Source organism: Arachis ipaensis, chromosome B8 (assembly GCF_059453495.1).
Source record: "Arachis ipaensis isolate K30076 ecotype BB chromosome B8, ASM5945349v1, whole genome shotgun sequence".
NCBI lineage: Eukaryota > Viridiplantae > Streptophyta > Magnoliopsida > Fabales > Fabaceae > Arachis > Arachis ipaensis.
In genome coordinates this window covers 132,902,800-132,917,955 of record NC_142443.1, presented here as the reverse complement: position 1 = coordinate 132,917,955, position 15,156 = coordinate 132,902,800, and the positions used below count along the sequence as shown (strand labels likewise).

The 15,156-nt window shown below is 30.8% G+C and overlaps 2 protein-coding genes across 2 annotated transcripts; both read right to left on the bottom strand.

The window, feature by feature from the left end:
- Nucleotides 1–1,222: 1,222 nt before the first annotated feature.
- Nucleotides 1,223–3,913, bottom strand: LOC107611484 (G-type lectin S-receptor-like serine/threonine-protein kinase LECRK2). The gene has a single exon (XM_016313403.3). It carries the CDS (start codon nucleotides 3,831–3,833, stop codon nucleotides 1,347–1,349), a length of 2,487 nt encoding a protein of 828 aa, XP_016168889.1. The 5' UTR covers nucleotides 3,834–3,913; the 3' UTR covers nucleotides 1,223–1,346.
- A 587-nt stretch (nucleotides 3,914–4,500) lies between these two features.
- LOC107611485 (tobamovirus multiplication protein 2A-like) lies at nucleotides 4,501–8,152 on the bottom strand. Its single transcript, XM_088495846.1, has 5 exons — nucleotides 7,923–8,152; nucleotides 7,367–7,466; nucleotides 6,070–6,150; nucleotides 5,242–5,346; nucleotides 4,501–4,686 (listed from the first exon to the last, which is right to left on the bottom strand). Exons 1-5 carry the CDS (start codon nucleotides 8,150–8,152, stop codon nucleotides 4,501–4,503), a joined length of 702 nt encoding a protein of 233 aa, XP_088351972.1.
- Between the last annotated feature and the right edge of the window lie 7,004 nt (nucleotides 8,153–15,156).

Here is a 15,156-nt window from a genome sequence, read left to right as displayed (position 1 = left end):
TCTATGATAAAATTAAAGTTCTGCTGATAACATGTTTGCGTCTAATTAATTAGCTATTAGTTATTAGTATGACTATAATAAGATATTAGTTAGCTTATAACATTACTATATATTATAGGAGTTTTGCTAGAGAATTAATGGAATATTTGTACAATATGTACAATGGGCTGCTTATTTAGTCCAATGAGTTAAAAATAAAAATTACCCATAAAATAATAAATTTAAAAACTCTTATTCAATTATTTCACATCAAATTTTAAATTCTCCAATTTCAAATTTCAAATTTTTAAAAAATCCAGTTAGTTATTTAAAAAAATAACCATCTGAAATTCTTTAATACTCTCTTTTTCTTCGACCGGCGGCCATCCCACTTTCATCAATAATCATTCCATTTCACCATAGCTACTTGACTTGTCACATGCCACTCACCCTTAATAAAAATAACCATCCATTTAAGGATAAAAATAATCATCCGCATACATAATGAATTGAACATCTAACATATTTTAATTATATATAACTAAACTCAATCCAATCAAAATAATCATCTACATAAAAATAAAATAACCATCCGCATACCTACTAAAATGACCATCCTAAATTGACCATTAAAATAGAAGAAGATGAATAAACAGAAGAAACTATTATTGTGGTGAAACATAATTTTGAAGGACTAGTCATGACAAAAGCGGCACGGTTGTGAAGCATAGGGCTCAAATCATGAAAGAAGCTAACCATGCTTGGATCCGAAGAAGAAGAAGAGTATGGTGGTATCATTGGTGAGAAGAGACTTGAAGGAAGGGGAGAAAGTGAAGGCGCATCGGAGGACGTGAGGACGGTGTCGGGAAGAAAGCACACACCGCTGCGACGGAGGCGCTGGACGTTCGGGTTGCTGCGGTGCTGTTAGTTTGACCCACACAATATGCGCTTCCTCCCTTGGCGGTGGCCTGTGCGACAACGGCGCCAATCGGAACAGTGTCGGCGCGATTTCCGATGGCGGCTGGTAACCGTGACGTTAGTGTACCGGCGAGACTCAATGAGAAAGGCATAGAACGCTGACAAACTGTATTGAGAGAGAGGGGTGAGAGAGGGAGGTAGTTTATTTGTTTCCAAAACCGACGGTAATCCTAATATTTGATTTAAATTTTAAATTGAAAACTACTCAAAATTAATTAGTGGCCTATAATTTAGTTTTAATTTCAAATTAATTACATTATACACATGGTATAAAACATACATTGTCCTCGTACTTTTCCATATTATAGAAAATCATCACATGAACAAAGCATAATTTTAATGGCAGTCCATAATATATACTATACTATATATACAAATACAAATCAAATTCAAAAAGAAACACTACTTAACGAAGTTGCAGATGATGAACAAAACATGGAAGGTCGAGGTGGCAAAGGTACAGCAATAACATCCTCAAGCATTTGAGCAACCTTCTTCATAGAAGGCCTTAGTGAAGGATCATCTTGAACACACCAAATTGCTACCATAACATGTTTTTCCACCCTCCTAATATCATTCTTTGCCTCCTCATCATTCTCAACAAATTGAACCAATTTCCCATGTTTGTAACAATCATATGCCCAATCTATAAGCGCTTGTTCTTCATCATTTGACATTGAAAACACAATACTGGATTTGCAGCATATGAGCTCTAGCAGCACCACTCCAAAGCTATAAACATCGACTTTGCTTGTGATTGAAGCTTTTGTAAACCATTCAGGTGCAAAGTATCCAATAGTCCCTCTCGCGTGCGTCCTAGTGGCGCGAGTTTGCTCTGCCAGCAACAGCTTTGCCAGCCCAAAATCGGATATCCTGGGCGCGAATACGTCGTCCAGAAGAATGTTGTGAGGCTTGATATCGCAATGAATGAATTGGGTGTTACACTCTTCATGCAAATATGTGACTCCTTTAGCTATTCCCAATCCAATTTGCACTCTTTGATTCCAATGAGGCCTAGAAATCCCAAAAAGAAAGCTCGCCAATGAACCATTGCTCATGTACTCATACACAAGAAGACGATGCTCCCCTTCGTCGCAGTAACCAAGCAACCGAACCAAGTTCCTGTGGTGGGTTTGGCCTATCACACTCACCTCTGTTTTGAATTCATTTTCACCTTCTTCAACCACCTTATCTAACTTCTTAATAGCTACATATCTTTTCGTATTAGACCCTAATTCTAATACCCCTTTATACACAGTTCCAAAAGCACCTTGACCCAATTTCTGTTTGAATCCACGTGTCGCCTTCTCAAGCTCTTTGTATGTGTAGCTTCTAACCGTCTCCGGCGCCAAGCTCGCAACTAGTGGCTGCCCTAACATCTTTCTCTTGCGCAAGAACATGTAAATTCCAAGAATTCCCAACACCAACAGAATGTTGAGGAAAACCGAGCTCCCAAGAAGAAACGACAAAATAAGTGTTAAATAAGATCGATGTTGGTTTCCATTCCCTGCCTTGCGAAACTTGAGGAACACTATTGTTCCATTTTCGGCTTTCGTACTATACCTTCCATTACTCAAAGGGTACTTCTTCTTCCAACAATTTGCCACTTTGTTGTTATCAACGTAGTATACAGCCGCAGCACAGAAGCAATCGCCACCGCACCTTTCCCGACACGTGTACTTATCGAAATCACCGCTCACCAACTCGTAATCGGAGAAAGGCCAGTTCAAATTCTGCCGTTCTTGGAAATCCACCTTGGCCGGATCCATCTCCCAGCCGTCGACCAGACAGCTGGGAGGCGGAAAATCCGGCCTACAACTTGTTAAGTTGTTTGGATCATTAGGCTGCACAAAATAGGAATAATTATCCGGACACGTGCATTGAGGCTTTCCATTTATGGAAACACAATAACTGTTAGGCCCACAGATAAAATTTTCATTCTGAGCTATGCTATGAACACATATATCATCGGGTTCTTGTTCCAACACTCTCCATCCAGAAGAACAGTTATCCTCCTCGTTTGTAACCGTTTTAGTCTTCTGGTAATTGTACAGCCTGAAGACTCCATCAGATTCAAATCTCGCCATGTAAAAATATTGAGTTGAACCTGGGTTCCCGTTTGTTACTTGGAACAGCTCAGTGTCATTATCATCCTTAACGTAAATCCGTCCGAACTCGTCGAAGAATAAACGCGATCCGCGACCGTCAGTTCCGGCTGCCCAGTATGCATGAATCTGCGCCTGTTCATCTTCTTTGTGATTTTGAGAATAGTAAAGTACCAAATTGCCATCGCCTTGCCAGCTGAGATTGAAGTTATTGTTAGTTGAGAAATTTGTTTCCGATTGACGAGCTTGCAAATTGAATGGCTGAGACTTGGAAAAATTCTGACCGGGGAGAAGCGTGTCGCTTGGTTCTTCAAAACTCTCCCAAACTATATTACCGTCTTTGTCTTTAAGAACAAAGTTTCCAGTATCTAGCATAGAAGCACAAGTTACCATTTTGTCCTTCTTTTCTGGACGGGACCAAATTTCACTTCCTTTGGGGTTATATATGACGAGACCATTGTTTGTGATATTGATGGAGGACCTAACCGGGATTTCCCGGTTGGGTTTCGCGTACCAAACAATGGTCTTGTTGGGTGATTTGGTGAAGTAGATGGAGAGCAGAGGGACATAGCGTGGATCCTTGAATTGAACAGATTGAAAACCGAATGCAAAATCTTTGGATGGTGAAGTCCATGGAGATGAAGATTGTGTGGATAGAGGAGAGAGGGCATTACTTGAATTTTTACAATCTGGAATAGCAGTGATTATAGGAGTGATTACGAAGAAGACAAGTAGAGTTTGAAGCAGGGAATTGGAACGTGTTTTGGCCATGGCTTTCGGTTTTTTTCCTTTCTTACTATTATTTGTTCATTGAAATCTTTCATTTTTATGGAGGAGAAAGTTATGCTTTTATTTACGTATGTAGATGACTAGGTCTCACGCACTTATACTTTTATTTACATAGTTGACTAACTAGGTCTCTGATGCTGATATATAATCCGAAGAAGTGTTAGCAAACACTAAATTTTATGATTTGTAATTATTAATTAATTATTATTAATATTTTTAATAGTATGAAATTATATTTAATAATAAATAAATTATTTAATTTTTTTACTGATTATATTTAACCTATTATTTATTTGTTGGTGACTTGGTGGTTCATAATATAATTGCAGAGATATTAAATTCATTATTATATATTCATGTGTTTATATATTATTTTATATTTTTAAATAAAATAATCAATTATCATTATTTTACAAGAAGAAAGCATCCGAAAGCCAGCAGGAAACAGCATTGATCATACCATTTTATTTTTGTTTATTCAAAAAAATATTGTGAATAAAAATTCTTATATGGAGTCAGTGACATACCAACTCAAAAAAGTCTAACAATAATGAAATCGTTGCATGTTTTTTTCCCTTCTTTTTCCTGCCAAAAAATATTACTAATAATATAAAGCATTGAAATTATTAAGCAATGAAAAAAAAAAAAACTAATTATGTGGCCTTATAGCTTGTTGGATATTTGGCTTTGGTACTATTGGAATTTCATGAATCCTGTAATTATTATTGGATGGTCTAACACGAGAAAGATGCACAATGCGTTCATTATCATCATTATTATCATGATCTTTCTTGAACACTGATCTCAAGTATAATGCTAGAAGCATAGCGATCACCTGAAAATAACAAATATATAATTCCAAGAACAGTTATATTAGAATTGAATACTAATTAAGTTAAATATATACAACTCATAAAATTAGCTCAACTGCTCAAGGTTGTCTAAAATTTATTCAAGTTATTTAGACCATCATCCTTAGGTAGTAGGTACATAGGTGACGTAAAATTCTAATCTATTATATTTATTTTAGAGTTTAATTTGATACATTGATAATATAAAATATTTTACATTGTTGTTCAATTATGTTTGAATGACCATTCACAGATTCAACGAAAAAAATAGTTATTTTTACTCACGTTGTGATACATAATTTGATACATAGTAGAACTTGAATCAAAATTAAATTACTTATTTTATATATAATATAATATAATGGAGATATAAGAAAAAAAGTTAGTATACAAATTTTCTTTTTTTAACATATTCTTCATCATATATATTTGTAAAAAATAATGTTAGTTTTGACTATGTATCTAATTAAACTGTATGTTGTTCAATGCATTTCAAATTTAATTTCTACCACCATATATGGCTCTATAAATATATATACCTGTAATACAAAAACACCAAGACCAATCCATCTGAGGACACTCCAATGGACATTCATGAAGCCATAAACTGAGATAAATCTACCACTTGTATCTTTCGGTATAACCTGCACCGATTTTTCTATTATTATTTATTAGAACATTAGGGAAACACATTCTCATAAGATATATATGAGATTATCTAGTAATAAGAATATAAGTTACAAAACAATTGTTAGAGTAGTGATCGAAAAAATGCTAGCACATCCAAAGGCCAAAGCTATATAGACTTTGGATGCATTAATTTTTTTTACTCCAATAATTATTATGAAAAGAAAAAAAATTTTTCATTAAAATTAAATTTACATCATTATAGCATAACACATAATACACCAAGTTTTTGGGTTAATTTCTCCATTTATTTAGCATTGTGGAAATTGTATTATTTATGCAATTTTGAAAACAAAGATGAAAGTAGATATGTTAAGGGTTAATTATTCGGTTGTTTTCTATAGTCTTACTAAATTTGCAATTAGATTTTTATATTTTTTTTTCTTCTAATTGGATTTGTACACTGTTTTTAGGTTTATATTAAGTCATTCCTAGTGTAAAAAAGTTAAAGTTAAATAAATATTTTTTTTACAAATTAAAGGTATTCATAATTAAAAATCTAATTAGATTTTTTATTGTATGTATTTTGAGAAAAATATTCTCTTAATTTTAAGAAAGGACTTAATTATTACAAAATTAAAAATAGGTAGAAATCTAATTAAAAAAATATATAAAAATCTAATTAAAAATTTGGTGAAACTATAAAGATCAACAGAATAATTAAATCATATGTTAATTACCTTTTCCCAATTGTGTGCGAAGAATATGAAAACTGCACTCCCCAACTCAACTATGACAAGTAGAGCCAAGAACTCACAATACTACATAAAAATGTATTAATTAAGGAGCGACTATAAAGCAAATAAATATTTCATTAATGGAAAAAATGTTAAGAAAATTCATAACAAGAAAACAAAATTGACTCATTTAAATGACTAAATCTCCATTTTAATTCCTGAGATTCACGCGATTATTTAATTTGATCTTCAAAATTTAAAATTATCTATATTAGTCTGCTAGATTTAAGTTCGGGTACCAATATAGTCTCTCAATTAAGTCCGGGTATCAATATAGTCTCTCAACTCTTTTCGGTGATGATTAGGCAAACAAAATACTGAGATAACACCCTTCTTACCACACTGGATGATGAGTAAACGACGTCGTTTATCTTTGACACCCAAACAAGTCAGAAATGAAAAATAGTGGAGGTAGAGAAGAAGAAGAATACTTTATTTTGGGTTTCTATCGTTTCTTCTCCCTTCATATACAAATTGACGACATTTCTGACTTGTTTGAATGCCAAGGGTAAACGGCGTCGTTTACTCATCATCCAGCGTAGGGAGGGTGTCATTTTAGCATCCTGTTTGTCTAATCATCGCCGAAAAAGGTCGAGGGACCACATTAGTGCCCGGATTTGAATCTGAAGGACCAGTATAAATAATTTTAAATTTCGAGAATCAAAATGGATAATCGCGTGATAAAGAATTCAATTTTCGAATGGATTCCTACCTATGCCTAGATCTCGGATAAATGGAAATTTTATTGACAAGACCTTTTCTATTGTAGCCAATATCTTATTACGAATAATTCCGACAACCTCGGGAGAAAAGGAGGCATTTACTTATTACAGAGATGGTGCGATTATGCGACTGGAAATTGATCCCTATGATCGAAGTTATATACTTTATAACATAGGCCTTATTCACACAAGTAACGGAGAACATACAAAAGCTTTAGAATATTATTTTCGGGCACTCGAATGAAATCCGTTTTTACCCCAAGCTTTTAACAAAATGGAGATTTAGTCCATTTAAATTAAAAATTAAATTTCACATGATAATTAATCATGAAAAAACAAACATACAATAAACAAATAGAATTCAAGGAATAATTGAATTTAAAATTACAAGTTTGTATTCTTTATAGTTAAATCTGATCAGAAATTAAATTGGATGGTAATAATAATGAATGGATGATGAATTGTGCACTCTGATCTTTGTACTTTTAAGATTATCTTAATCCTGAATTTTAGGATACAAAAAGTAAACAACTGGGGGTTCTTGATGCTATTCCAACAAATCCACTACAAGAGATAATGAGGAGTATTCCACCAATTACGATTAGGAGGTAGATAAACCTGAAATAAAAAAAAATAAAAAAGAAAAGAAAAGAACAACCACATAGTGACATAGCTAGTGAACAAATACCAAACTTTAATATTTAAATTTAATTTTAATAGATTTAGACCAAGTCATTCAATATCCAATGTATTTTTTAGATTATCATTTACACAGTAAATAATTTGCTGACTTCTCAAATTATCCTTACAATTGATTTTTTTTTTCTACCACCGTAAAATATAAATATGAAGGATAATTTAGTAAAATCACACAAGAGTAACATTATGAAATTTGAGAATGACAAAATCACTCCTCTAAATATAATAATCCAATAAAAAAACACTAGCATATATAGATTTGAGTAACAACAACAACAACAACAACAACAATAATAATAATAATAATAATAATAATAATAATAATAATAATAATAATAATAATAATAATAATAAGAAGAAGAAGAAGGTGCTTACCAAGCCTTAGGAAGTAAATCAAAAGAGGGTTTTGAAAGTTCAACAGAAAGCAATAGGCGATGAACAATCATCAATTTGGCATTATTGCTATTAGGAATTGGATCCTTCAATGGGTTTTGCTTCCACTTCAATAAACAAATTATTCCATAACCCAATGTCCATAATCCACATATGATGAAGAATGTGTTGATTAACTGTAAAATTGACTCCACAAAGGGTTTACTAGCCATTAGAATTTTCTAGAGGATAAGATAAAATAAAATAAAGTAGGGATATTCAATTCCTAGTTTTGTGTTTCCTTTGATTTTGTGGCTTGCGATTGTAACACAAATATAAAGTGATTGAAATCAATCTATCTTCATGGTTTTTAACTTTTTATGCACAAGAAAAAATGACCAAATGAGAGAACAAATTTTGCATTGAAAGAAAATTAGCTGTTTCTTTGTGTGTTGTAGAGAACATACTAGCTATAAGTGAATGGATTCCGAATATTTCTTTCATGTAAATATTTTAATTGTTTTTCTCAAAAATTTTGTCCAACTATAGAATATCAATTAATGTTTGCCTTTTAAGCATTATAACCTTATCATATTCTTGATGTTTCTACTTTCTAGCAACTTTGAGAAAATAACTTGGTAGATAATGTTCATCTAATTATGACTAGTCAGAGTTTCATGTAGTAATTATTACAGTGAAATTACTTATCTCAAAAATTTAAATTGATAAAAAAATTAATACAATATAAATAATTATATTTTTAATATTTTTTTATTTTTTTTAAATAAATACTTTTTTTTGAATTTGTTTGATTTTTTCACAGATTTTTTTTTCTTTTTTTATTTATCATATATTATTTTTTTTACTTTTGGAATTTATTAAGACCAAACTTTAAATTTTTTGGATAGAAAATTCTAATACTATATTATAAAACCACTCATTTCAAAAATTTAAACCATTTAAAGAAGATAATATAAATAATTATATCTCTAACTATTACTAATTTAGTTTAAACTTATCTAATATATCCCTCATTAATTAATTTACTTTATTTTATTATCCTAATACATACTTCAAATATTTAAACGAGTAAAAATTTAAATATATATTATTTTTGAAGAATAAAAAAATAAAAATTCAAAAAAAAATTATTTAAAATTAAGAAAATAATTAAAAGAATAAATTAAAATTTATAATAATTTTTAATTTTAATTTACATTTAGAAAAAAGCTAATAATTCATAACAGGGCCAATAAGTTATAATATCTTTTCTAACGTGCAATTTGGAGAATGTGATTAAGTAAAAGGGGTTCAATTTTCATTATTGATGTGTCTTCAAATTAATAATGTGAGACTTGTTTAAACAATATATGTATGTATTTACAATCTGCAATATCATTATTCTATCTGTTGGTACTCATATGGATAAGAAAATCTCCAAATCACACTGATTTTCTACAATAACTTAGATAAAGTTATATACTCTGTTGCATTATATTATCACTTTATCCTGTTTTAATTCTTGTAACAAGTTGTAATAGATTAAAAATTTTCAAAAGCATATCTTAACAGTACAGTAATCATCATGAAATTCGAAAAAGATTATTATTTTTGACAAATTGATAAATATTTGAGAAATTTTGTTGATATTTGTGAAACTAAACATTTTTTAAGCAAGAATTTTTTTTTCTTTTCAGATACGTGGAGATATAATTTTACTACCTTTATCAAATTTTGCAGTTTTTTTCTGTTGATAGAAGTTTCTTCCATGTGCTTGAATGAAATAACCAAGCTTCTTGTACTTTTCTAATAGTTCTTGATGTGAAAAGAAGAAGTAAAATTCTTTTTTTTTTTTTTGAAGTTAACAAAAAAAAGACTATAAATTATAAGGAGAATAAGTTGAAGTTTGTAGAAGATTAAGGAACATTATAAAACTTAAACTTGGTATAAAATTAAGTATGTACTTATCAAGTTGAAAAACTCATGAAACTACTTTGTAAGTTATCCAACTTGCATAGTCAAAATTCTAGTAAAAAATTACAACTGGAAGATAAGCTAGCTTAATTGTAATCTTTGACTTAAAAAAAAAAAAAAAGGGTAAAAAACGTATTTAAGCCAAGGAGAGAAGTTTATTACGCATATAAGCCAAACAAGAATTTGATGCAAGAATAAGCCAAAGCACACTTTAATGTAATTCGAAACAACTTTATTTGAATTACATTCCTTAATAATTCGAATCAATACAGCTCGAATTATTCTCAACCATTGCGTACAAGTAATTCGAATTAGTAGGAACACGTGAGTAGGAGGAAGTTCGAATCAAATTGATTCAAATTACTCACATTTCGAATCAAATGGTAATTCGAATTACACATTGTATAATAAGATACTAGAAAAAATACTATATAATATAAAAAAAATATACTAAAAGAAGTATAAAACAAGATTATAGTAAATTAATTTTAGTATAAAATTATTAAATATAAATTAATTTTAACTACTATTAGTACATTGAATTAAAAATAACATATAAAAATGTACTTGTATTTATTAAATTTTAATAACATATAAAAATTTAATGACTTTTTTAAATATTTTTTTATAATAGGAGTACATTTTTATATACTTTAAATACTTTATATAAAAATGTACTTGTATTTATCGTACAAAAATAAAGTGTTGTGCCAATATAATAACATTATAACATTTTAAATTAATTTTTTTCTAGGATTTTAGATTAAAAGCAGCACATGAAAAAACATTATTGGTATTTTAAAGCTAACTTAATTAAAAAAGATAGAACTGTATTTTTTAGGATTTTATGTACATAATTAGGCTAATTTTTTTAATATTGATCAAAGATGTGTGTTACACTATGTTATTTGGTTTCAGGTAAGTTTTACTCTACTATACTTTTTTTTTTTTTTTTAACTTTTCAAAAGACACAAATCTAAAAAATTTTATAAAACGTCAATGATATTTTCTTTTAAATTTGAGTACATGTATTTTATTTTATACCATCTCCTAGTACATGTATTTTATTTTATTTTATTTCTTTAAATTGTTTTGTATGAATAAAATAATGTACTAGGAGATGGTATTAAAGAAATAGTTTAAAAATATTAGGAGTACTATAAAGAGTTGTAATGTCCTAGTGATTTAGAAATATATGTACTCAAATTTTAAATAAAATACTCTATATAGTCAATAATAATTTAAAAATTAAAAAAATATTTTTATCATCTACTTATCTAAATTATTGGGACATTATAAATTTTTATAGTACTCCTAATATCTTTTAAGTCTTATTTTTAAATTGTTTTGTATGGAATAAAATATTTTTTTAATTTTTAAATTATTATTGATTATGTAGATTATTTTATTTAAAATTTGACTACATGCATAAATATTTATCTTCAAATTTAGTCTTCTCTTTAATTACATCGCATGAAATAAATTTGTTTCACAAAGTGAGTAATTCAAATCAATTTGATTCGAACTTCCTACTACTCACGTCTTCTTACTAATTCGAATTGATACAATTCGAATTATACTTTTATAATTCGTTCCAAGTTAATTCGAATTACGTGTAGGCAATGGTTTAGAATAATTCGATCTGTATTGATTCGAATTATTAACGAATGTAATTCGAATACACTTGTTTCGAATTACATAATAGTTTGTTTTGGCTGATTCTTGCATCAGATTCATGTTCGGCTTATATGCGTAATATACTTCTCTCCCTGGCTTAAATGCGTTTTTTACCCTGAAAAAACTCTAGTATATACACTTGTGCAATTTGTGCAAGTGGTTTATAATGTACAATTTGTGTACAATTTAATCAACTTGTAAACCAAATGCACCTTTACAAAATACTGTATATATGGGGTTAAGTCATTTGCTAATGTATGTCATATTTTGCATAGAATTAGTTAGTGAAACTTAGAAAGAAAAATAGTAAGGTTTCTCATATGTGTAATCCCTTTGCATGAATTTTCATAATATGTAAGAAAGTATTATAGACTTCTTTATGTATTGTGAGAGATTGTAATTTTACCACTTTGTCATATTATTTTCACTATTGTCTAAATTCTTGTTTAGTTCCATCTATTTCTCGCCCGTAAATTTTAATTGATTATTTTATCCTTATTAATTCTCGTACCTAATAGTAGTATCAGGGCTTGGTTCTTAATCTTTCGCTGCAAATGGGCAGTTAGTGTCAGAACCATGGCAATAAAATTTAAGATCGAGAAATTTAATGGGAATAACTTTTTCCTTTAGAAACTAAACATCAAGGCAATTTTGAAAAAGTAGAATTGTTTAGAAGCAATAGAAGGCAAGCCTACCGGCACTCCTGATAACAAGTGGAAAGAGATGGACGGAAACGCTGCTGCCAATTTACACTTGGCTATGGCAAATTCGGTATTATCAAGCTTCTCGAAGGAATAGACAGCAAAGGAGATTTGGGAGTCACTCACTAAGTTGTACGAGGTAAAGTCACTTCACAACAGGATATTCATGAAAATGAGGCTTTATACTTTTCGTATGAGTGAATCCACATCGATGACGGATCACATCAACAATCTTAATACTGTATTTTCACAATTGACAACCATTGAGTGTCAGATTGTAGAGAATGAACGTGCTGAACTTCTTCTCCAAAGTTTATCATACTCGTATGATCAACTTATCATCAATATCACAAATAATAATATTGCTGATCAACTCTGATTTGATGATGTTGCTGCTACTATTCTTGAAGAAGAAAGCAGGCGCAAAAATAAAGATGATCGAACGGAAAGTTCAAAGCAAGCAGAAGCTTTGTCGGTGATGAGAGGAAGATCAACAGAACATGGTTCTAGTGGGAGTCAAAGTCGTGGTAGATCAAAATCTCGAAAGAAGAACCTTACTCGTTACAATTGTGGTAAGACAGGGCACTTGAAAAAGGATTATTGACTTAACAAGAAGAGTAAAAAAAAACTGTTAATGCAACTACCTTACATGGTTGTGTTACAAACACCTTTGATAATGGAAATGTCTTGTGCATCAAAGGTGCAATTGGTCATGAAGACAATGAATTACTAGCTGATCTCTGGCTTGAATTGTGCAATAATATATCACATGACTCCACATCATGAGTGGTTTAGCACTTATAAACCTGTTTCAAAAGGATCTGTACTCATGGGAGATGACCATGCCTTAGAAATTGTGAGAATTGGTACCATTAAAATTAAGATTTTGATAGTTTCATCCATATAGTTCAAAGTATAAGACATGTGAATGGCCTGAGAAAAAATTTATTATCTGTTGGGCTATTGAATTCTCAAGGGTACAAGATTAATATTAAAAATGTGGTGCTTGTGTGATCATGAAGGCAAAACGGCTAACAATCAATCTATACTTGCTTTCTAGAGATACAATTCGAGACACAGAGGCCTCAATTGCATCTACAGACCAAGAAGACATAACGATATTATGGCATTGCAAATTAGGCTACGTGTTAGAACGTGTTCTATAGGTTCTTGCAAATCATAATCTCCTTCTAGGGCTCAAAACGGTGAATCTATCTTTTTGTAAGCACTATGTAACAAGCAAGCAATATAGATTGAAGTTTGAAAGATTAACCGCTAGAAGCAAGCACATACTCGACTTGATTCACTCTGATGTTTGAGAATCACCAGAATTATCACTAAGAGGAGTAAAATATTTTGTCTTCTTCATAGATGATTACTCACGAAGAGTGTGAGTATTCTCTATTAAGAAAAAGTCAGATGTATTTCCAATATTGAAGGAGTTTAAAGTACGAATAGAGTTTGAAACTGGGAAGAAAATAAAATGCTTAAGGACAGACAATAGAGGAGAATACATTAATGGTGATTTCATTGCATTTTGCAAGCACGAGGATATTCAGAGACAATTGGCAGTTGCATATACACTTCAGCAAAATGGTGTTGTAAAGCAAATGAACAGAACTCTTTTAGAAAGAACTTAAGCTATGTTGTGGACTACAAGATTAACCAAGTATTTCTGGGCAAAAGCAGTCAAAATAGCCTGCTATGTGATTAATAGATCGTTATCAACAGTGATTGGGTTGAAAACACCAATGGAGATGTGGCAAGGTAAGCCGCTCAATTATTCTTCTCTACATATATTTGGATGTCTTGTTTATGTAATGTTCAATTTCTAAGAAAGAACAAAGCTTGATCCTAAATCAAGAAAGTGTATCTTCTTAAGCTATGCTGATAATGTAAAGGGGTATCGTTTGTGGGACTCTACTGCCCATAAAGTTATTATCAGTAAAGATGTTATATTTCCTAAAAATGATTTGCAAAGAAAGCAAGAAAACAATAGCAGCACTGAAGAAACTACTACAATGTATATGGATGATGAGTCTAGAGAAAAAGACTATTCTGAAGCAGAATCTGAGCAAATTGTACAAGGACCAAATGAAGCTCGCAGAACAACACATGAACTAAGAAGACCATCATGGCATACCGACTATGTCATGACTACCATGATGCATATTATGTTGTTACTGAATATGAAGAACCATCAACCTTTCAAGAGGCTGTTGAAAGTCCAAATTCTTCTTTATGGATGACAGCCATGCAAAAAAAAATGGAAGCATTACATAGAAACAAGATGTGGGAGCTTGTCCTACTCTCAGAGAAAAGAAAAGACATTGGTAACAAATGGGTTAACAAAATCAAGCGTCACAATCATGACCAGATAGAACATTATCGTGCAAGATTGGTCATAAAGGGATTTGGTCAGGAAGAAGGTATTGATTTCAATGAAATATTTTCTCCAGTAGTTAGAATTTTTACAATAAAAATAATTCTTGCTATATGTATTGTTTATGATTTGCATCTAGAGCAACCAGATGTAAAGATTGCTTTTCTTCATGGTGAACTTGAAGAAGAAATATATATGCTCCAACCAAAAAGGCTTTGAAGAACCAGAAAAAGAAAACTTGGTTTGCAAGTTAACAAAATATCTGTACGATTTAAAGTAGGCACCGAGATGTTGATACAAGATATTTAATTCCTTCATTATTATCCATGATTACAACAGACTTCAATCATACCATTGTACTCATTACAAGAGGTCTAGTTATGGTGATTTCAATATTCTGTTATTATACGTGGATGACATGTTGGTGATAGACCCTAACAAAGATCGTGTCTAGGAATTAAAGGCTCAGTTGGTTAGTAAGTTTGATACGAAGGATTTGGGA